Below are 22,579 nucleotides of genomic sequence, written 5' to 3'. Positions count from 1 at the left end.
ATATTTATCGAATCCACCACATATTTGTATATGGCTAAGTACGATTATAGAGACCTGTTAATAATCTGAAAATGTGTTAATAACCTATTTATAATTTACATTTTTAGGTATATTTTGAAAAAGAAGCCACATCTCGATAAAAGGTGACTTATCAAAAAAGACTAAGAGGCAAAAAAGTTTTAAAAACACTGTGTTTAACTAATGGTACCACAATAATAGTTTAATTGGAACGTACACAAATATTTGGGGGGTTTAAAATTACAAAACTCCCATAAAATATTTATGTAAATACATTAAAAAAGAAGCCGCATCTCGATAAAAACTCGCTTATCGAAAAAATACTAAGAGGCAAAAAACGTTGTGTTTAACTAATAATGAATTAATTGGAACGTACACAAAAGTTTGGGGGCCGTTTAAGGGATCAAAACCCCCATAAAATTTTTATGGGGTGGACAAATCTCACTATAATTTTTTTTTAAGATGATCCTGCCATAAGAATGATACATGTACACTTTCAATAAAAAATCTTTAATAGTTTTCGATATATTGAAAAATATCGATTTTCATTTTGTAACTTCAAAGGGCTGTAACTTTTTATGAGCACATTTGTACTAAGGTAAGTTAGGTTCAATCGAACTGTTTTTGACTCCAGAATGTGTGGTATAATTTATGACCAATCTTTTCGGGACACCCTGTATATAGGTCAGTAGAATGAAATACGGCGATGAATTAACGTGAAATACGGCGATAAACTTTACTTCTGACCTTGTGCCATTTGTTGCTTCTACTTGGGAGATGAAATCTTGTAGGCGAAAAAACGTACGTTCAAAAAATGTATCTACGGAAATGAATAAATTAGCAAATTTTAAGCAACTCTTGTCCTATAGAATTTTTGCACTAAGTTAATACTTTTCGAGTTATGTATTTGTAAGTGAAAATGTTAAAAATAATCTTAGCAAATATATAGCTTATAAAAAATAAAAAACGGTGCATGCATGAAGTCTGTAGACTGAAATTACAAATCGAGTATTTCAACGTGAAATAACCAAAAAATGAAGCACTTTTTGGGAAAATATACAGAAAACTCAAAACTTTTATTTACTTTTTGAAATTTTTCCTTTCTTATGACTAACACTTTTTAATATAATTTTTAAAAAAGCATTCTTTTCAACATTTCGAAGTTTGTTTTTTTATTTTATCAGTAACCACTTTCTTTTCAAAAATAAGCACTTTGAACCGGTGGGTGAAACTTAAAGATCATACAAATAATACATAAGTAAGTAAACTGGAAAGCACTCACGATTAATTTTATTTGGGACACTAATTAGGGGGTAATATTCACGATTTTTTATTTACCAAAAACAAAATAGTGCAGTCATTGAAGGTTTTCACCTCCGATTTCGTTGAACCACCATCGATTTTCATGAAAATTGGTGAGTAATTAGAGGATGCCTCAAGGAACAAAAGTGACATGATGCCAACTTGCACTTTTACCCTGGGGGTGGATGCCACCCCTTATCGGGGGTAAAAATTATTTTATTAAAAATAATACCATAAATCGTCAGAGGGACAAATTTTAAGCAAAATTTGCCATATAAATTTATTAATATAAACCAATACTTTTTGAGTTATTAAAGACCAAAGATTTTATTTTTTCGTAAAAAAATGCATGGTTTAAATCAGTTTTTCACGTATAATTCAAAAACTATAAGCTTTTGCAAAAAAGTTATTTTTACTGAAATTTAATACATTCCTCACTTAAAGATCTAAACCAATGTTAGTTCAAAGTGAGTTATTGGCAATTGGATGTGTATTTTTTTCGACGAGTACTGTCAAATATTCTACCTGTTTTACTATTTCTATAGGGTAAAAAATAACCGAGATAGAAACGTTCAAATCTTGAATTATGCTGTGAGAACCATGCAACCGGGGCTATTTAATCTTTTATTTTTTTAAAAAGTAAGAGGTATAAAAGATTAAGTTTTACGTGGTGAAATAGCCCTTCAAATTAACTTTCAAACGGTTTTTAGGTGAACATGATATCGTAAAAGTGGACGGAGTTATTAAAAAAAACAACATTTTTTGGAAACATTTTTAAAAGATAAATTTTGAAAAAATTTTGGAGCATAAATTTTAATGCTATCAACATGTTCGGGGGCTCATTTGATAGATATTTTTAAGTACTTTGACAAATGTTTAAGAAGTTTATGTTATAAAATGCATAATTTTCCCGTTATTTCACCTTGAATACTTAGATTTTTTACTCGCCGAAAAAAATATACATTCAATTACCTATAACTCACTTTTAGTTAACACTAAAAGGTTTTTCTAGTAAGGAGTTTATTCCATTTTTTATTAGCTTCAATATTGGTAATAATAACTTTTTTTGTAAAATCTTATAGTTTTTGAGTTATTGATGAAAAATCGGTTAAAAACATGTATTTTTCTCAAGAAAAATAAAATCTTTGATCTTTAATAACTCAAAAAGTTTACATTTATTTTAATAACTTTATGTAACAAATTTTGCTTAGAATTTGTTATTTATTTATTTATGTTTATTTATTTATATTTGGCTTAGTATTTGATGAAAGATTGAAACGACAAATTTTTCCACGTATGCGCGCAGACAAGATATCTCTAGAAGCAAAGACAGATAGATGCTTTAATTTGCGCTTTTGGCTCTAGATTTTGAGAGTACATAGAGAACATCATTTTGTCACAGTGACGTCACGGAAAATGAGGGAGTTAGCCAGGATACTTATTGAACTTAAAAAAATAAATCTTGAAATAAAATCATTGTTTGATGCATTACAGCCTAAATATTTTGATAATATTGTTCAGGCAACACAAATTGCCTCAGGATATAAATCTTCAAATGACAGCTTTGATACTCCTTCCTATGCTATGAATATAGTAAATTCTTTTAAACAATGATGTGACATTGCCATTAACTTTGTTATTAAGAAAAAAGCAAACTACGAATCCATTACAGCCGCGGAAGCGGAAGCGCAGCTTAGAACAATGCTCCACTTATTCACTACGAGTTGGAGGTATGAAATATCCAGTCAAGCAGCCAACAATTTAAATCTAAAGAGGTGGAACAAGATTACAATTGTCCCTTTAGCAAATGATCTCAAAATCATGAAAGATTTTTGATAGACTTGTCTAAAAAAGCAGCGGCTAAACTTCAAGTTAATAACAACAAAGTATCCGCACACAATACCCTACTCGAAACATATTGTTAAGTTCTTCTACTGAACCGAAGGCACCCAGGAGAACTTCAAAGAATTAAGTTGGATACATATTTGAGTTGTACTAATGATAAAAGTACATATGAAGAATTTTCGCTCATTACCAGCCCATCTGAACAAATTTTACTCAAAACTTTCAAGAGAGTTGTGATACGAGAAAAAAGACATAGGGGTGTACCTGTGTTATTCAGTAAAGATGTACAATCTAATATTAATTTATTGATAAGAGCAAGACCAAATATCGTTCCTGAAGAAAATATTTTTTTGTTTGGAAAACCAAATTCTAGGAATAAGATAAGTGGATATAAAATCTTAAGAAAATATACCAGATTATCAGGAGCCAAAAATCCTGACGCTATTTCATCAACTAGACTAAGGAAACACTTGGCTACAATAAGTCAATTATTTAATATGACGGAAGCCGATATTGAACAACTTGCATTATTCATGGGTCATACAGTAGGTGTCCACAGAGGATCCTATAGGTTACCAGATGATGTTTACCAAACTGCCAAGTTAGCAAAACTTTTATTGGTTATGGAAACTGGAAGTGGTGAGTCATTTAAAGGCAAAAGCCTTGACGATATTCAACTAAATATGGATGAAAATATAATGACTGAAACAAACGAACCAGAAGACAAGGAATACGAAAATTTCCAAGAAGATGTAGTGGTAGTAGAAGCTGAGAAATCGAAACCACAAAATGTTAGAAATGCCATTGTCAAGTCAACCACTAAAAAAAGGACGTTAGTCCGATGGACCGAGGATCAAAAAGTTTTTGCTAAAAGATTTTTTGCAAAGAATATCAAAAAAAGAAAAGCTCCAAACAGGAGAGAATGTAAAGATTTAATTGAAAAATATCCAGACACTTTCAGAAATAAAAGTTTGTTAAAAATTACAGTTTTTATCCAAAATCAGTATTCAAGAAAGCCATGATTTGATGAAATTGTTTTGATTTTCTTTCCTGTAAGCTTACTTTATATTTACTTTATATTATATTTTTTTTCTGATTTGTGTAATAATTAATTTTTATTTCAAAATGTGTTTTATAAGATTGAAATAAATTTTTTTTAATAATTATTAAAGGCTGTTTCAATAAAATCATATACTTAGTTATAGGAAGAATGCAATGGTAAGAAGTAAGTTTATGATTAATTTTGCAAATTAATATTTTTTGCAATTTACAATTTTAGTTGGCCATAATTTATATTTGAAATTAAATTTATTTGACGTTTCGATTTCCACTTCGGAAATCCTTATCAAAATACAAAATATTAAGAAATGATTGAATTTATTTAATTCAATTTATTAATATTTTGTATTTTAATAAGGATTCCCTGAATGGAAATCGAAACGTCAAATAAATTTAATGTCAGACTTAAATTATATCTTATTTCCATCTAAAATAGTAAATTGCAAAAAATATTAATGTGCAAAATTAATTATAATACTTCCTTTCCTTTGCCTTCTTCCTATAACTAAGTATCCCGAATCATCCTGAATTTAAGGTATGAAATTAAATTTATTTGACGTTTCGATTTCTACTTTGAAAATCCTGATCAAAATACAAAACACTAATAAATTGAACAATTTATTAATGTTTTGTACTTTGATAAGGATTTCGGAAGTCGAAACGTCAAAACATTTAATTTCAAATTTAATTTTGAAATTAATTTTTTTTGACGTTTCGATTTCCACTTCGGAAATACTTATCAAAATACAAAATATTAATAAATGGTTTAATTTATTCAATTCAATTTATTAATATTTTGTATTTTGATAAGCATTCCCTGAATGGAAATCGAAACGTCAAATAAATTTAATTTCAGACCTAAATTATGACTTATTTCCCACTAAAATAGTAAATTGCAAAAAATTTTAATGTGAAAAATTAATTATAATACTGCCTTTCCTTTGCCTTCTTCCTATAACTAAGTATCCCGAATCATCCCGAATTTAAGGTTTGAAATTAAATTTATTTGACGTTTCGATTTCCACTTTGGAAATCCTTATTAAAATACAAAACACTAATAAATTGAACAAATTATTAATGGTTTGACTTTTCATAAGGATTTCCGAAGTCGAAACGTCAAATAAGTTTAATTTCAAACCTTAACTTGTGGCATATTTCCAACTAAAATAATAAATTGCATAAGATGCCGCAAGAAAATAGCTTCAGGACAACATTCATATTTTTTGTCGATCTCGATTGACTACTCCCAAAATTTGAATATGTTAAAGACAGAAAAAATTAACATAGGTATTTTAACTACACCCTATTCCACGAACATACGAGTGTGTTGGATTACCTCTACAACGAATATTTGATTGTGCAAAATATAAAGAACGAAAGTAAATTGCAAATTACATTGTAGTTTATTGGAATAATTATTAGAGCCATTTACTTTCGTACTTCTTATGTTGTACACTAAAATATTCGTTGTCGCGATAATCCAAAACAGCCGTATATTCGTGGAATGAACCATATTTCTTTTTGAATACAATGATTATTATCTTCTTTAGTCGCTATGTATACCGCGAACAACCAAAGAATATCAGTATTTCTAAAATATTAATATCTATGTATCTATCTCTCTATCAGCCTTGCAACATCCAATATTGGACATAGGCCTCCTCTTCGCTCTTCCATGTTTCTCTATCCTAAGCCATGTGCATCCATTTTGAGCCTGCTTGATGTTTCAGGTCATGTACTTATCTCATCTGTGGTCTCCCTCTCTTTCGTTTGTATGTCCATAGTTTCCACTTTGTAATAACTTTATTCCATCTTGCTTCTTTTTGTCTAATAGTATGACCGGCGAATTTCCATTTTAGTTTAGCTGTTTGACGAGAAGCACCCTTAACTTTTGTTATATTTCTTATCCATTTTTTCTATCTGAATCTTATGTTGATCATTTGTCTTTCCATTGCTCTTTGTGTTTTCGCAATTCTATCCATATTCGCTTTTGTGAATGTCCATGTTTAACATCCATATGTGAGGACCGGAAGAATACATTGGTCGCAGAGTTTTGTTTTTAGATAATGAGGGTATTTTTTATTCTTAAATATGAAGCTGAACTTACCAAACGAGACATACGCTAACTTCGTTCGTCTCTTTATTTCTGTCGTTTGGTTGTCTCTACTCAATTTTACTATTTGTCCCAAGTATATATATATTCATTCACTTCTTCTATTTGGTTTTGTTTAACTACGATTCTTAACTCATCTTCTTGATTTGTTATCACTTTTGTTTTGTTTTAATTCATATTTAATCCAACTTTACTGGCTTCTTGGTCTAGCTGTTGTATCATTATCTGTAGTTGTTCCTTGTCTGTAGCTATAAGGACGATATCGTCAGCGTATCTTAGGTGATTTAAGTATTGGCCGTTAATGATGAAATCTTAATATGTATTTATCCTTTTTCGCTAACTTCGTTCGTCTCTTTATTTCTGCCGTTTGGTTGTCTCTATTCAATTTTCTATTTGTCCCAAGTATATTCATTCACTTCTTCTATTTGGTTTTGTTTAACTACGATTCTTAACTCATCTTCTTGATTTGTTATCACTTTTGTTTTGTTTTAAATCATATTTAATCCAACTTTACTTTCTTCTTGGTCTAGTTGTTGTATCATTATCTGTAGTTGTTCCTTGTCTGTAGCTATATGGATGATATCGTCAGCGTATCTTAGGTGATTTAAGTATTGGCCGTTAATGATGAAATCTTAATATTTATCCTTATTCAGTCGTAATAGGTAAATTATAGTCAATTTTCTAAAGCTGGTTTTTGCGGCATACCGAAATATTTTGGGAATTAGCGTCATATTCATTTTAAAACTGTAAAAAAAGTTTTTACAAACTGTTATATCAAAAGTGTGAGGTAAAATCTTTTCATATGCGAGGTAAAAAGAAAAGGTATACAGAGAAATTTCACCTCGTATTTTTGATTTTACAGTTTGTAAAATATTTTTATAAATACAGTAGGAAAAATGAAAGAATACCCATGAACGAACATATAAAACACGCTGTATTTTCCTGTCATCGTGTCACACAAAAAATTGGCCAGCGCAAGTACATGTAATAATTATTGTTACATGCACTTGCACTGGACAATTTTCTTTGTGACACGGTGACAGGAAAATACAGCGTGTTTTATATGTTCGTTCATTGGTATTCTTTCATTATTCCGACTGTATATTCATTGAAAATGAATTCTGGTTTGGAGCCCAAAACGTCAAAAATAATATGCAAATATGTAATATTATTATTGTGGCTTGTTCCCAGTATTCTCCCCAAAAATATATAGTCATATCTTAAGTTGGAAAGTACGTAGGTAGGTTATTATTATTATATGCAACAGCTAATAAGTAATTCATAGAAAGTATTAATATTTTTTTGGTCGATAACATTTTCAATTTTTGAAAAATTAAAAAATATATATGTTTAAATCATTTTTTCTTATGGTGAAATGAGTACCTATCGTCTTTAAGACTGGTCACGATCTATAAATATAGTGAATGATCAAAAAAATATGAGTATTTCTGAAATGACAAGAAAAAAAACACACAGAAGCCAGAGAGAAATTTTATAAAGATTTCCAAGAGGTGGTAAATGCAAAACCAAAAACATCCGCAGTTATTGTTATGGTAGACATAAATAATATAAGAATCGGCAATGATCTGATACTAGGCATAAAGCAAAAATTAATGAAAGTATACAAAACGAAAATGAACTCTTTTGAACATCTGCGTACAAAATGAATAGGTACAGAATTAATGTTGTACATTTCTATGCTTTATGATGCAAGATTAAAACAAAAATGTATATCTACTTTTATCAACACAACTGGCACAAATCAATAATAAACTAAGTGCCTACATTCTTACAAATAGAAATGAACATTACAAACAAGTATTAAATGTACGGAGCCATTAATAGGTCTGGATCCCGCGGATGAAAAAAAGTTGATTAATAGCAAGCTGAAAATTTGTTAATAGCTTAAGGGTGTGTAGTCGGACAAACTTTGATATATTGGAACACTGGAACAGGGGAAGTTTTAATTGTGGAAGAAGTTAAAAATTTGAAGCGGTCAGACCACGAAAACGTCACATGTATTTTGTCCGACAGAACTTCCAATTGATTTGTTACCCTTTCATTAAACTCTCATGTAAAAATCAGGCTGCTATTTATCACCAAATGGGCATTATAATGAGTGGAACACGTAGAAAATGTCAAATGACAGGAATTATGACAGGTGATAAATAGATAAATAGCGGTCTGATTTTTGCATGAGAATTTAATGAAAGGGTAACAAATCAATTAGAAGTTTTGTCGGACAAAATACATGTGACGTTTTCGTGGTCTAACCGTTTCAAATTTTTAACCTGTTCCACAATTAAAATTTCCCCTGTTCCAGTGTTCCCATATATCAAAGTTTGTCCGACTAGATACCCTTAAGCTATTAACAATTTTCAGCTTGCTATTAATCAACTTTTTTTTCATACGCGGGATCCAGACCTATAATATTTTATTTTTATTTGTAAACAGTTACACTTATATTCTTCTGAATTACAAAATTATATAGCTTATTCGTTTATAAAAAAAAAGATGTATTTATTATGCAATTTCAAAATCAAAACGTGTGGAAGAAATGTCTGTGAAACAAAATATCTTCCTTTATTAGGTACTATTAATAATATACCTACCGCGTACCATTACATTTTTCAACACATAAAAACTAACGATAACAGCACCAGCAATTTGCGCCAGATCGGATGATACAATATCTAGGCAACAGTGTTGCCAGCTGAGCGGAGTCTATAGTGTCGTTTCTTAGTTTTACATATGAACGATATACACCTTTAATATACTCATAAAAGCGCCATCTAACGGCAGATGGCTGAATTACAAGCGACCTTACGGACTCATTTTGTTTTAAGATTTGCAGCTATCCTATGATACCCACAATATTTGTAACATATTTGTTTAGTAGGTAGAGGTCCCTACTTTCTCATTCAACAAAATTTTGGTAGAAAATGACCATCCGTTTAAAGAAATACATGAAAAACATTACGGCCTCCGTATATTGAGTCCGTAAATCGCTCGAGTCCGTTGTGTATGGTCAAATCCTTAATGCAGAGTCCGTAATATTAGTAGGATATATATATATATATATATATATATATATATATATATATATATATATATATATATATATATATATATATATATATATATAAATATAGCACCTGATATATCACGACGGTTCTTAAGTGGGGGTAAAGATAATTGTTGTTCAATATAGGAATAATCATGATTTCTAATGGCAGTGTGAACATGGTAAGCGCAATATCTCAAAAATCTATGCTGAACTCTTTCCAATGTATCAATATTATTCTGAAAATAGGGTGACCAAACAACTGAGCAGTATTCTAAAATAGATCTAACTAAACAACAATACACTAACCTTGTTGAATTAATGGAGAGGTACTAGCAATTCCTAGTAACAGAACCAAGAAGTTTAGATGCCTTTATTGAAATAGTGTTTATGTGGTCACAGAAAGTAAGTTTCTCATCGAAAATAACACCCAAATCCAGAATAGAAGAAACATAATTCAATGGCATATTGTTAATAGTATAACTTGTTTCGATTTTATTGACTTTACGAGAAAAACTTATAAAACAACATTTTTTTATATTCAAGTGAAGTTTGTTTAGTTTGCACCAATTATGTAATCTGTCTTCATCTTGCAACAGAGCTTGGTCTTTTAGGCTATCAATAACTCTCCAGAATTTCAAATCATCTGCCAATATTAGACATTTGCTATTTAGGAAACAGGAAGTGATGTCGTTAACAAAGATATTAAAAAGAAGTGGAGAAGTGTGGCCACCTTGAGGAACTCCAGATGTTACTGAAATACTGTCAGACAGATGACAACCTATCTTGACTCTTTGGCTTCTACCATATGTAGAGTTTTTAATCCATTCTACAAACTTGTCATGAAAGCCTACATTAATTAATTTGTCCAATAGTATTTGATGATCAACACGATCAAATGTCTTGGAAAAATCTGTGTATATAGAATCTACTTGTTTACGGTTTTCCATTTGAGATAATATATCAGATTGATAACAAACCAAGTTGGTTGCAGTGGATCTTTTGCTATAAAATCCATGTTGAGATTGAGATATTAAGCCTTTACAGAACCAAGAAAGTTGCTTTGCTATAAGACAGTCGAAGAGCTTAGGGATTGCAGATTGTATACATATACTACGATAATTTTCAATGTTGTCTTTCTGACCATTTTTAAATATAGGAACAATATAACTTTCTTTCCATGTAGAAGGAAACATAGAGGTTTCCAGAGATTTGTTAAACAACATAACAAGCGGCATTACAAGGGTACAGACTAGTGATGTAACCAATAAAAAACGGTACCGTTTTTTTTCAAAAAAACCGTTTTTTATTGCAAAAAAAACGAAGCCTTCGTTTTTTTTGTTTTTTTTCGTTTTTTTTTTATTTTGATTTTTTAAGTGGGTACAGTTTATTTAATGACAAAAACATATAATAAATATAATATTCTGTATAATTTTATAACAAAATAAGTATTATTTCGTTTCATAATTAATTTCGTATAAATCCTTTAAATAAAAAGACCATGGGTATAAACAAAATAAGAAGAGTTTATTCGTTAACTTGCAAAATCAAAGCAAAAATAAGTAATAAAAATTTATCAAATAAAAAAAACAACGTCTTAATGATTGAAAAGGTTCAATTAATTAACCGAATCCCTTAAATGAACACTGATCCGTCCCGTCGCTATCTGCATTTTCTTCAGACTCTGAAGCTTCCTCTTCATCACTTTCAAAGACAGACTCCGACTGATCTGAATTGGATATTATCATTGGTTCCGGTTCAGATTCTAATGCAGGATTGACTGTGAAGCTAGGATAGCTGCAATTGTGTCCTCATTCCATAGAAAAGCCTTTTTGAATAGTCCTTCTTTTGCAATAAAATTGACAACGTCAGCTAAGACGGCTGCTTCATCGACATCTGGCATCTTCTGTGCTACCTTGTACATGACTTCTGTCGCATCAGTCTACATTAAATAAAAAAATTAATAGAAATATAACTAAAACCCACTATAACCTAAAAAAAATTACCATCTCATCTGAGCTAAGTTCGCAGCCACGATATTTTGGATCCAAAAGGTTAGCTACAAAATGAACACTATAAATAGCAAACTTCTTCCGATTTTCAAAAATTGCCCTTGTATCTGCTTCCTCTTTGGATAACAATGGACTTTTAGTGACATTTTCTAATGAGGTGTTAACCATTTTTTTAAATAAATGCAGACATTTTGAAATCGTTGGTGTGTCACCTTCTACAGAGGTAATTGTGTTAGCAATTGGTTCCAGAAGCATAATGTATCCTTGTACCCGGTCCCAAAATATATCGCTTAGAGCATTTTTTTTAAAGATGGGTGTTTGCTTACTGTCTTTTCAACTTCTTCATTGATAGCCATCCTTTTTATTATTTGTTTGTTAGCAAGCAATGATTGTAGACAAAGAACTAATGATCCCCATCTGGTAGGCACTGGAAGTTTAAGACTGCAACTTATTTTTAATTCGTTTTTTTTTCCTTTACCCACGCAGATAATATGTGGCTTTGTCGGATGGCCTTTGTAAGGGCAACAGCCTCGGCAGTAAACGATTTCAGACTTGTTAAATTTAGCACTAAATATTATTATATATATAGTTATTTAAATAAGCACTAAACACAAATATTTCCGGCACAAGGCAAGTAAATCACAAAATAACAACAGAACACCTGCAAAAGCTAATCGGTAATTCCCCGGTTTTCTCAGCGCCAACGAATACGAGCGTCCTGCTAAATTTCGGTGATTCCCCAAAAGCAACGACGTAAAAAAATAATAGATAAAGGCAGTAAGGGTTTAATGTTTCAATATTTTTTAAAAAGGAACGTCAAACACTGAGTTTCTAGATGTTTTGGATATAATATTGAAATATTGGGTGATTTTTAGGCTTACAAACAACTCCTAATATTGATATTGTTAATATTACGTTGAGAAACTAATAAAAAACAATTAAAAACAAAAAAAACACGTTTTTTATTGTTTTTTTTTTTCGTTTTTTTTAGAATTAAAAAAAAACACGTTTTTTTACATCACTAGTACAGACACACTTTTTTAATAAATAATTAGGCACTCCATCTGGGCCAGCAGTAAGCTTATTGGGCAGTTAACATATGCCATTAAAAATATCGGTCGTGGTAATCTTCGACGGACAAATATTAGCACTAGTACTTTATTGGCTAACAAATGCATTATCACATGTTAGGGAAATATTTAAAAATGAACCATACTTACTATACATCCACTCTCGACCACAGTGTAATGCAAACTGTCTCGTGGCACGCTTGTGAATGCTGAGAGAGTCAATACCACAAATGGTAATAACGACAAAGGCATACTATGCAGATTCTTCTATGATAACTAAATTATGTGATATTATTCCACAATGAAGGCAACTCCCAAATGAACGTGTTAGGCCAAAAAACAGATTTCCCATTTTTTATGGTTATGGCATATTGAAGTTTAGGTGTGATATGCACATACATATCACACCCTGACTTCGTTAGTGCCTTAACCCCGAAATCGCAAACTTTTCAGCAGAGCAAAAACAAGATTTTATGTAAACTCTTCATTTTTTTTTCTCTGTAACTTCACTCTTTAAGTTAACCAAATTCTGCATGCATGTTGATTATGTGTTATTGACATTGCTTTACCCTGAAATTCATCCTTAAAATATGATAAGGCGCTATTGCTAAGGCACCCATATTCAAAATTCGAGGATTAGGGTGTATCAACTTGCCTTATCACAGGTTATGGCACTAACACAGGTTTTACTTAAGCAATTTTTCTTCGCAAACAAATGCATTATCACATGTTAGGGCAGTATTCAAAAATGAACTGTACTTACCACACATCTATTTTCAACCACAAAGTGACCCAAAATGGTTTGTGGCGGGCTTGCTAATGCAGGGAGTGCTAAAACCTGAAAAGGTAATAACAACAAGGCGCAATGTCTAGATTTTAACCCTTAACTACAGACATCCCAATATTAGCACGTAATTACAGATCCCCAGTATTTTTTACCGGTCATCATAAAATAGAGTCAAAATATAAAGTCAATAATAAAAAACAAAAAAAAATTGCATTATGAGTTTTTATGGAGTCTCTAGATATGGGAAAAATGGTAAAATGAGTGATTTTAATAATATAATAAAAGATTTTTGAAGAATAATCTATTAAACCAGAATTTTGGTAACATTTTTGGTCTATTGAAACAAACGGCCATAAATGCTATGAACAAAAATTTAGACTTTTTTTTAACAAATAAACGTAACATAGAATGACAAAGGAAACATAAAATAGCATTTACAAAAATTTTTACATCCATGAATTAAATGGCAATTCCATTTTTGCAAAGATGCCTCAAAATTTTTATCGTCAAATTTAACCTTCATTGAAGATCCAGGATGACTTCCACAGTCCATTTCTTTACTTTTTTCCTAAAAACACAAAAAAATAATTTAAACATTTCAGATTTACAAATATAGTACTCATATAAAAATAGTTACTTAACACAGACATCCGGTAATTTTTACCGGTTAAGATTTTTGATGTGTGCTAGAAAAGAAAATATTGACAATATACACTATACGCTTTGACTAGCATTGTTATACAAACTACCCGAGAGGTACATTTTGGGAATGCCCGCCGGTAAAAAATACCGGATCTCTGTAGTTAAGGGTTAATAGGTTTGGATCCCGCGTATGAAAAAAAAGTTGATTAATAGCAAGCTGAAAATTTGTTAATAGCTTAAGGGTGTCTAGTCAGATAAACTTTGATATATGGGAACACTGGAACAGGTGCAGTTTTAATTGTGGAACAGGTTAAAAATTTGGAACGGTCAGACCACGAAAACGGCACATTTATTTTGTCTGACAGAATAGACTTAAACTCTCCGAACAGATATTAAACTCTCATGCAAACATCAGACTGCTATTTATCACCTGTCATAAATCCTGTCATTTGACATATTCATATAATAATAATAATACTTTATTTGAAATAGGTTAACCTAATATAAACATGCTAAAGTACATATAGTCAAAACAATACAAGTATTGATATAGTCCATAACATAATTTAAAAAGTAAAAAACTAAAACTAATTTAAAATGTCAATACCTAAAGCCACAAACATTTGATAATTTAAAATTTAAAAAGTAAAAAACTCAAACTAATTAAAATGTCAATATCGAAAGCCACAAACATTTGAATAAAATATTAATGCGATTAATGTAAGCACAATAAGTATACATATAAGGCAACACAAATACATTCAACACATCTTATTCTCTATAATATATTTTTTTAAACTGTACTTGAATGTATTAATGTTTCTACAAGTTCTTAATTCGAGAGGTAGTTCATTATATTCTTTAAACCCTTTGCAAATTAAAGAATTCATCATAAAGCTATTTTTAAACTCAACAATATGTAGATTATTTGTACCCCTTGTATTATAATCATGTACATCTCTCTGAAAAGAAACATATTTTTGAAAGTAAGATGGAGCCAACGAGTTCAATATTTTATACACAAAAACCATGGTTAGGTAATGCAAACGTTGACGAACTGACAACCATTCAAGTGATTTTAACATAATCAATATTGGCGTTATTCTACTAGTTCTTAATATGATGCGCATCCCTCTATTTTGAAGTTTTTGTAACTGACTAATTTTATTAAGACTGAACAAATATACAATCGATGCACAGTAATCAAAGTGTGGCTGTATTATTGTATTATATATACAGTTACTTTAGTCTCAGTCGACAGATTTTGAGCTATTCTGGTGAAAAAATACAATTTTTTTGAAATTGTTTTACCTATATACTCATAATGTCCATCAAATGACAGCACGTTATCAAGCTGAAAACCTAAATATTTTGCCATTTTTACAACTTTGATCTCTTCATTGTTAATGTGTAAATTAATCAGATTTAAATTTATTAAACTATACTTCTATTTAGTAGTAAAAATAACAGCTTTGGTTTTATCAATATTTAGTTTTAATTTATTCATGTTGAGGTATTTATTAACTCGATCAAGTGTTCTGTTCATCTTCTCTACAGCATTCTCTAACTTAACATCACTACATGCTATCAAAGTATCATCAGCAAAAATATTGATAAATTCACAATCCAAAAACAAATCTATATCATTTATATACAGTATGAAGAGGAGTGGTCCAAGGACACTACCTTGAGGTACCCCTACCAAAATGTCTTTCTCAGTCGATACTGTATTATTAAAACATACTTTTTGCCTGCGATTGCTTAGATAATCTTCAAACTCTACCTTCCACTCTATCTTCTAATATTCTACATGTTCCACTCATTAAAACGCCCATTTGGTGATAAATAGCAGTCTGATTTTTGCATTAGAGTTTAATCTCTATTCGGAGAGTTTAAGTCTGTTCTGTCGGACAAAATACATGTGCCGTTTTCGTGGTCTGACCGTTCCAAATTTTTAACCTGTTCCACAATTAAAACTTCCCCTGTTCCAGTGTTCGCATATATCAAAGTTTGTCTGACTAGACACCCTTAAGCTATTAACAAATTTTCAGCTTGCTATTAATCAACTTTTTTTTCATACGCGGGATCCAGACCTATAAGATAACTAAATTATACGACATTTCTCCAATAACAGATGTCTGCATAAATAAACTTATAATTAAGTCTGCATAATAAAGCGGTTACATTTTTAGGTAGCTATTCTTTCTAAAAAAAATTCGGTCACTTTAGTCTGTAATTTATAGGGATAAAAGGCAGATTTCGAGCATATAGTTTAATCAAATCTTGCCCAAGTATACTTTCGCTAACTTAGTATCATAGATAGCGGTGCCGCCCAAAATCCCGACAGCCAAAATCCCGACAGCCAAAATCCCGACGGCCAAAACACCGACAGGCCAGAATCTCGACATGCAACAATCCTCACATAATTAAAAATTCCGACTTTTGTTAATACTTTTAATACAAAATACTTTTGTTTAGTAACAAAAAATAAAAAACAAGAAATAAATGTAATTATATGTTAAAGAGAAACTTATCAAACCTGTCGGGATTCTGGCCTGTCGGTATTCTGGCCGTCGGGATTGTGGCTGTCGGGATTTTGGCTGTCGGGATTTTGGGGTAGACCCCATAGATAGATAGATAGAATTTATTCATCTAGAAGTTCATACAATGTATACACATTACATAAATTTATCTGACTAGTCAAAGAAATTTTATGGTTTATACAAATGTAAACACATTAAAAATTTAGTACATTAAAATTTACATTAAGAAAAATACATTACAAGAAAACACATTAAAAATTTAAAAATTCCTCAATACTGTAAAAGGCATGGCTAACTAGAAAGGTTGTTAGATTCCGTTCAAACGATTTAATAGTGTCAAGATGCATCTTATGTGTCACCGACATGTCACTAAACTAATTAAAACATTTAATCCCAATGTATGTAGGAGCATGCTGTGCAACTCCCAGGCGGGTAAAAGGCTGGTGTATGTTATCTTTTAGGCGTGTATTATATGGATGTAGATCCACGTTCCTAAGGAATGTTTGCTCATGTTTTTTTATATACATTATTAGTTGTAAAATATATAGGCTTGGAAGAGTCAAGATGTTAGCTTTTATAAATAGTGGCTTACATGATGTAGTTGGTGATACTTTAAACATATTTCGTAGTATTTTTTTTGAGATATAAAAGCTCTATTCATATATGGAGATGAGCCCCAAAATATTAAGCAGTACTGAAGGACTGACTGCACCAAGCCATAGTACATTAATTTTAATATATGGAAGGATACAGTATCCCTTATGTTTCTAATTACATAACAACGACTACTTAGTGTTGAGGTTACTTTATCTATTTGATCTTCCCAACTTAGCTTTGGATCTAGTATCAGTCCTAAAAATTTTATTACTTCAGCATTTTGAATGGACTTGTGATCAATATATAGTCAATCAATATATATAGGATCATAGTCAGGGGCTATATTCTTTGGTAAAAATCTCATGAAACTGGTTTTTGTTATATTTAATTTAAGGCCATTGTCTTTGCAATACTTACTAAATTCCTGAGATGCTGTATTAGCCTTGCTAACAAGCTGATCAAATTGATGATGTAATATAATGAAGCTTGTATCATCTGCATATTCAATAATTTGATTAGGAGTGGTGCAAACTTGGTTGATATCGTTGATAAAAACAATAAAAAAGAGAGGACCAAGAACCGAGCCTTGTGGTACCTCTACAGAAGACTTCATTGGGTCTGATAGTGTACCATCCAATATTATTGTTTGCAAACGATTTGACAAATATGATCTTACCCAGTCATGTGGTATACCTCGAACTCCCATGCCTTCCAGCTTCATCAGAAGCAGCCTGTGATCCACCATGTCGAAAGCGGACACGCGCCAACTAGTAACTTTTAATGACAACAATTTTCAAATCAAAATGTACACCGGCCAATTCGTAACTTTTTTTACCTGAACTGCCAACCCGAAACTTTCTTCAAGTGAATTCGAAACCATTGATTAAATCTAATACCTTAAATCTAAACCGAATGTTTCTTGGTTTGCTTAAAAACATTATATTTGTACTATATGTACCTATAAAAAATAGCAAAAATTGAAATATCTTAATAAAATAATTGAAACAATATTATAGTGTTTCATTAACACGTGTTAAAATATTATTTCCATCAAGTATGGCTCTACACGAGCTTGGTTTTTATCAAGTAATTATAAATTTAATATTTTTTAGATGTTTAGCAATGATAAATTATTTAAATCCATCTGATAATTTAAAAGCAAAGAGATTTTCCATATGTTTATTTCAAGTTTAAAAGATTATACCTTTATTTAGTTACGAATTCACCGGTAGTTGATCGGTTACCGAAAAATTACCTGAGAGGGTCAGAGTTACCAATTGGCCTGTAATTAGGATGTGGTATTAAAATAGTTACGAATTCACCGGGACCCGTCGAAAGCACAACTGAGATCATAAAAAAGACCCAATGTGTTCTGTTTTTCATTTAGAGCTTCATAGATACAGTTAAGACAGTCATCAACAGCACTTACAATAGATTTTCCTTTCCTGAATCCATTTTGGACATCTGGCAGTAAATGAAATGCTTCTAGATAGCTTGTTAGTCTTTCACAGAATGCCAGTTCAAACAACTTTGCAATCTGACTGGGTATACAAATCAAACGGTAATTCTCAATATTACTTGCAGAACCTTTATTTTTAAAAATTGGAAATCCCTTGGATTCCTTTATATTGGGAAATTGTCCTGTCATAAAAGATTCGTTGATTAGATGTGACAAGGGTTCACATATGATACTGGCAACATATCTTATAACCTTACATTGATTTCATCTAAACCTTCAGCATGTTTAGATGTGGTCTTACTTATAAGTGACATTACTTCTTCAGGTGTGGTTGGAGAAAGAAAGAAAGTCTTGGAAAATTGATCAATTTTCATGAGATAATTTGGAGTTGAGTTATTATTATTTTTATTGATGAAATAGTTATTTATCATGTTGGCTTTATCTTTAGTTTTTATATTTTCATTGTCATTTATTTTAATTATATTTGCTAATGTGGGTTTATTTCTATTTTGATTATTATTGTTGATTTTATGTTATAATATATAAATAGCATGTTATTGCTATTTTCAATACGTGTATTATTTCTTTGTGTTAAAAACTGTTGTCTGATTTGTTGATATTGCTTTTTAAAAGTATTATATCGTTCTGTATAAAACGGACTATTTAACCTTTTGCGTAATATGTTCATTTCGCACAGCATGTTATGCATTTCTTTGATGTGCTTAGGAAACTTATTTTTTCTATACAATTTGGCTGGTTTTTGTATTTTAGGAAAAACTGTGTTGTAATGATATATAAACGTTCCATAAAATGCTGATATTTTATCATTGAAAGTGATAGCCGAATAAGTTTCATCCCAGGTTTCCCTAGATAATATATTTCGGAAAACATCCATATTAGATTCCATAAAATTGCGGGTTTGAAAGGAATGATTACAGTTATGCATTAATGGGACAATGAAAGAGCCTATTTGATATGTATGATCAGAGAGGAATGAGTCAACTACTTCTATATTATTTAAGTCCAAACTACTAAAAAAATTGTCAATACATGTTGAAGATGTGTTTGTTATCCTGGTGGGAACATTAATAAAGTGTTTAATGTTAAATTCAGCTAATAAATTTATTAGATCTTTTCTGTGATTGTTTTTAATTAGGAAGTTCACGTTAACATCTCCACATATAAGAAACTGATTACCATTCTTATAGAAATTGAACATCAACATCTCAAGTTGTTTAATGAACTGTTTGAAGTTGCTAGTTTCAGGAGGTCGGTAGATAGAGAGAATATATATAAATCCACTTGTATTTGGGTTTTTTATTCTTCCACAACAGATTTCAAACACACCCTCTATACACCATGTATTTACATTTATTGATTCTATGACAAAATTCTGTATAACATCCTTTCTTACGAATAATGCAACACCACTTCTTTCTTTGTTAGTTCGAGAAAAATGTGAAATTAGTTCAAAATTTGGGATTGCAGTACTACAAATGTTAATGGATTCAAGCCAGTGCTCGGTGACACAAAAGATACTTACATTTTTTTGTTGTAATATCATATCCAAATCAAAACATTTTCCAGCCAAGCCACCCTGAACATTCAAATGCATAAAAATCAAATTTGACTCTATACTGTTCGTGTCTATGGAAACAGGCGTTGTAATGAAGTCCTCTCCTACTTCGTCCTTTGATTCGTCAAAAAATGCTGTTCTGGCGTTTTGGCAAAGTTGAATCTACGAAATGTTACCCCAGGTAACAAAATGTTACCCAGGTCATCAGGGGCATTTCGTCAAAAATTTGACGTGTCATTTGACGAAATGCCCCTGATGATGCTAAATTAGCGAAAGTATACTTGGGCAAAATTTGATTAAACTATATGCTCGATATCTGCCTTTTATTCCCATAGATTTCATATATTCGAGCATTCAACCTACGTCTATTTTACTTTAGTCTGTGTTAAAGGTCTTTCACTTTTTTTTATCTTCTGGTCTGGTATATTCTGTGCAACTTAAAAAAATTGACAAAGGTCCGAAGGTTCTTGTTGCTCAAAATAGTCAAGTCGAATATTGGCAGCCTCCTGATTAGTCACCCTTTTGATTGATACCATACCACCATTTTCTTAGTCTTGACTCTCATTCAGTTTTAGACATACCTGGCTGATTCAAAATTAGTTTGATAATATTGTAAGGAGCTGCTAACACGGCTCGTTTTCGTCACATTGTGTCTTGTGTCCACATCTCAACCTTAGCAGAATTGTAGAATAACCCTTATTCTTTTTGGAAATATATTAGGGATAAACTGTCTAGTCACAGCCTTCCTGATTTGATGTTTTATAATGAACGGTCAGCTTCTAATGGACAAGTTATTGTAAATTTATTCAAAGATTTCTTTCAGACTGTCTACTTACCCAGTAATAAAGATCTCAAGTTACCCAGTGCACATTTAGATAGCAACATCGGTGCTTGCTTCAATATCACTGACTTTACTGTCACTGATATTTTTGATGGTATATGTTCTCTTCCAAACAAAACTTCCAGCGGACCAGATGGTGTTCCTAATTTCCTTTTAAAAAAATGTGTCTGCACTGTTGTTGGGCCATTACTGTTATTATTTAATAAATCCTTACAGTCTTCTACATTTCCAGGTGCTTGGAAGGAGAGTTTTGTTGTGCCCATATTTAAAAAAGGTAAGAAGAATGACATAGAAAATTCTCGTAGTATATGCATTCAATCCGCAATTCCCAAACTCTTTGATAGTTTGGTAACTAAGCAGCTGTCGTGGGTGTGCAGGGGTCTGATTTCTGAATCTCAGCACGGTTTTTGCAGACAAAAATCTACAGTAACGAATCTAGTTTGCTACCAATCTGATCTCTTAAAGCATATGGAAGATCATAAGCAGATTGATGCTATTTATACGGATTTCAGTAAGGCATTTGATCGTGTACCAAATTCTCCTTAATAAATTGGCATCCATAGGTTTTCATGTCCATTTTGTTGAGTGGGTTAAAAACTTTTTATCTGGTCGTACCCAATGAGTTAAAGTGGGTGGTCTTTTTTCTGATGTTGTTACTGTAAGTTCTGGTGTTCCACAGGGTGGGCATACGTCTCACCTGTTTTTTGACTTATTTGTTAATGATATCGTTAATTGCTTCTTATATAGTAAATGTTTAATGTTGGCTGATGATGTAAAATTTTGGCAAGTTGTGAATGATATTGAGGATCAGAAAGTTTTACAGGCTGATATGGATCGCTTATTTGATTGGTGCATTTGCAATAATCTTCAGTTATGTGTTGAGAAGTGTTGTTATATTAGTTTTTCCCGTAAGTTAAACAGAATTGATACTGCTTATCACATAGACAGTAAACCTCTTAGATATGTCTCGTCTGTTAGAGATCTAGATGTTATCATGGATGAAAAGCTCTCATTTGTCGAACATATCAATTCATTATCCGTAAAAGCTTCTAAATTACTTGGATTTGTTAAAAGAAACTCTAAATACTTCTCTATTGATGCTGTTAGGTTGATCTATTGTTGCCTAGTCAGATCTATATTAGAATATTGTTCGGTAGTTTGGTCTCCGTACCATCAAATACATATTGACACTATTGAAAAAGTCCAACATAAGTTCCTAAAATACTGTGCTTATAAAACTCAGACTTATATTGAGAACCATGATTACACTGGGATTGAACAACGTTTATCATTAGCTCCCCTTAGTGTTAGGCGTGATATTTCGGGAGGTGTCTTTGTTTTCAAAATCATTAATGGACTTATTGATTGTCCCAGTTTGTTAGATAGTATAAGATTTAATGTTCCATATCCAGGTTTACGCTACAATGTTACCTTTAACACGGCCTTTCACAGAACATCCTACGGTAGAAACATGCCTTTAGATAAATATATGTGCTTCCTTAACGGTTTTGATATGGATCTGTTTAATATAAGCCTGGGCCAACTGAGGAGATCTCTTGCCATGTGATAATTAGGTTTCATCTTGCAATGTTGTTGTATTTTATTATTGTATTTGTGTTTTGTATAATTTTATTGATTTGTTTCAGTTACA

The 22,579-nt window shown here is 31.3% G+C and overlaps 2 protein-coding genes across 4 annotated transcripts in view; one reads left to right on the top strand and one right to left on the bottom strand.

The window, feature by feature from the left end:
- The window catches only part of LOC126885607 (nuclear RNA export factor 2-like), an 81,678-nt gene that overhangs the window by 6,780 nt on the left and 52,319 nt on the right, over nt 1–22,579 (top strand). The gene's annotated exons all lie outside the window — the stretch shown is intronic.
- On the bottom strand, nt 10,908–12,434 carry LOC126885622 (uncharacterized). The gene is made up of 2 exons (XM_050652252.1): nt 11,408–12,434; nt 10,908–11,343 (listed from the first exon to the last, which is right to left on the bottom strand). Exons 1-2 carry the CDS (start codon nt 11,666–11,668, stop codon nt 11,167–11,169), a joined length of 438 nt encoding a protein of 145 aa, XP_050508209.1. The 5' UTR covers nt 11,669–12,434; the 3' UTR covers nt 10,908–11,166.

Source organism: Diabrotica virgifera, chromosome 1 (assembly GCF_917563875.1).
Source record: "Diabrotica virgifera virgifera chromosome 1, PGI_DIABVI_V3a".
In the NCBI taxonomy this organism is placed as follows: domain Eukaryota; kingdom Metazoa; phylum Arthropoda; class Insecta; order Coleoptera; family Chrysomelidae; genus Diabrotica; species Diabrotica virgifera.
Note: the sequence above shows the minus strand (reverse complement) of the source record. Positions and strands in the feature narration are given on the sequence as shown.

What these genes read in the sequence shown, in the direction of transcription:
- LOC126885622 (XM_050652252.1), bottom strand. Translation starts at nt 11,668, where the DNA reads ATGCTTCTGGAACCAATTGCTAACACAATTACCTCTGTAGAAGGTGAC. An exon ending in AACTTAGCTCAGATGAGATG is followed by an intron (nt 11,344 to 11,407) that starts GTAATTTTTTTT and finishes TATTTAATGTAG; the next exon opens with ACTGATGCGACAGAAGTCAT.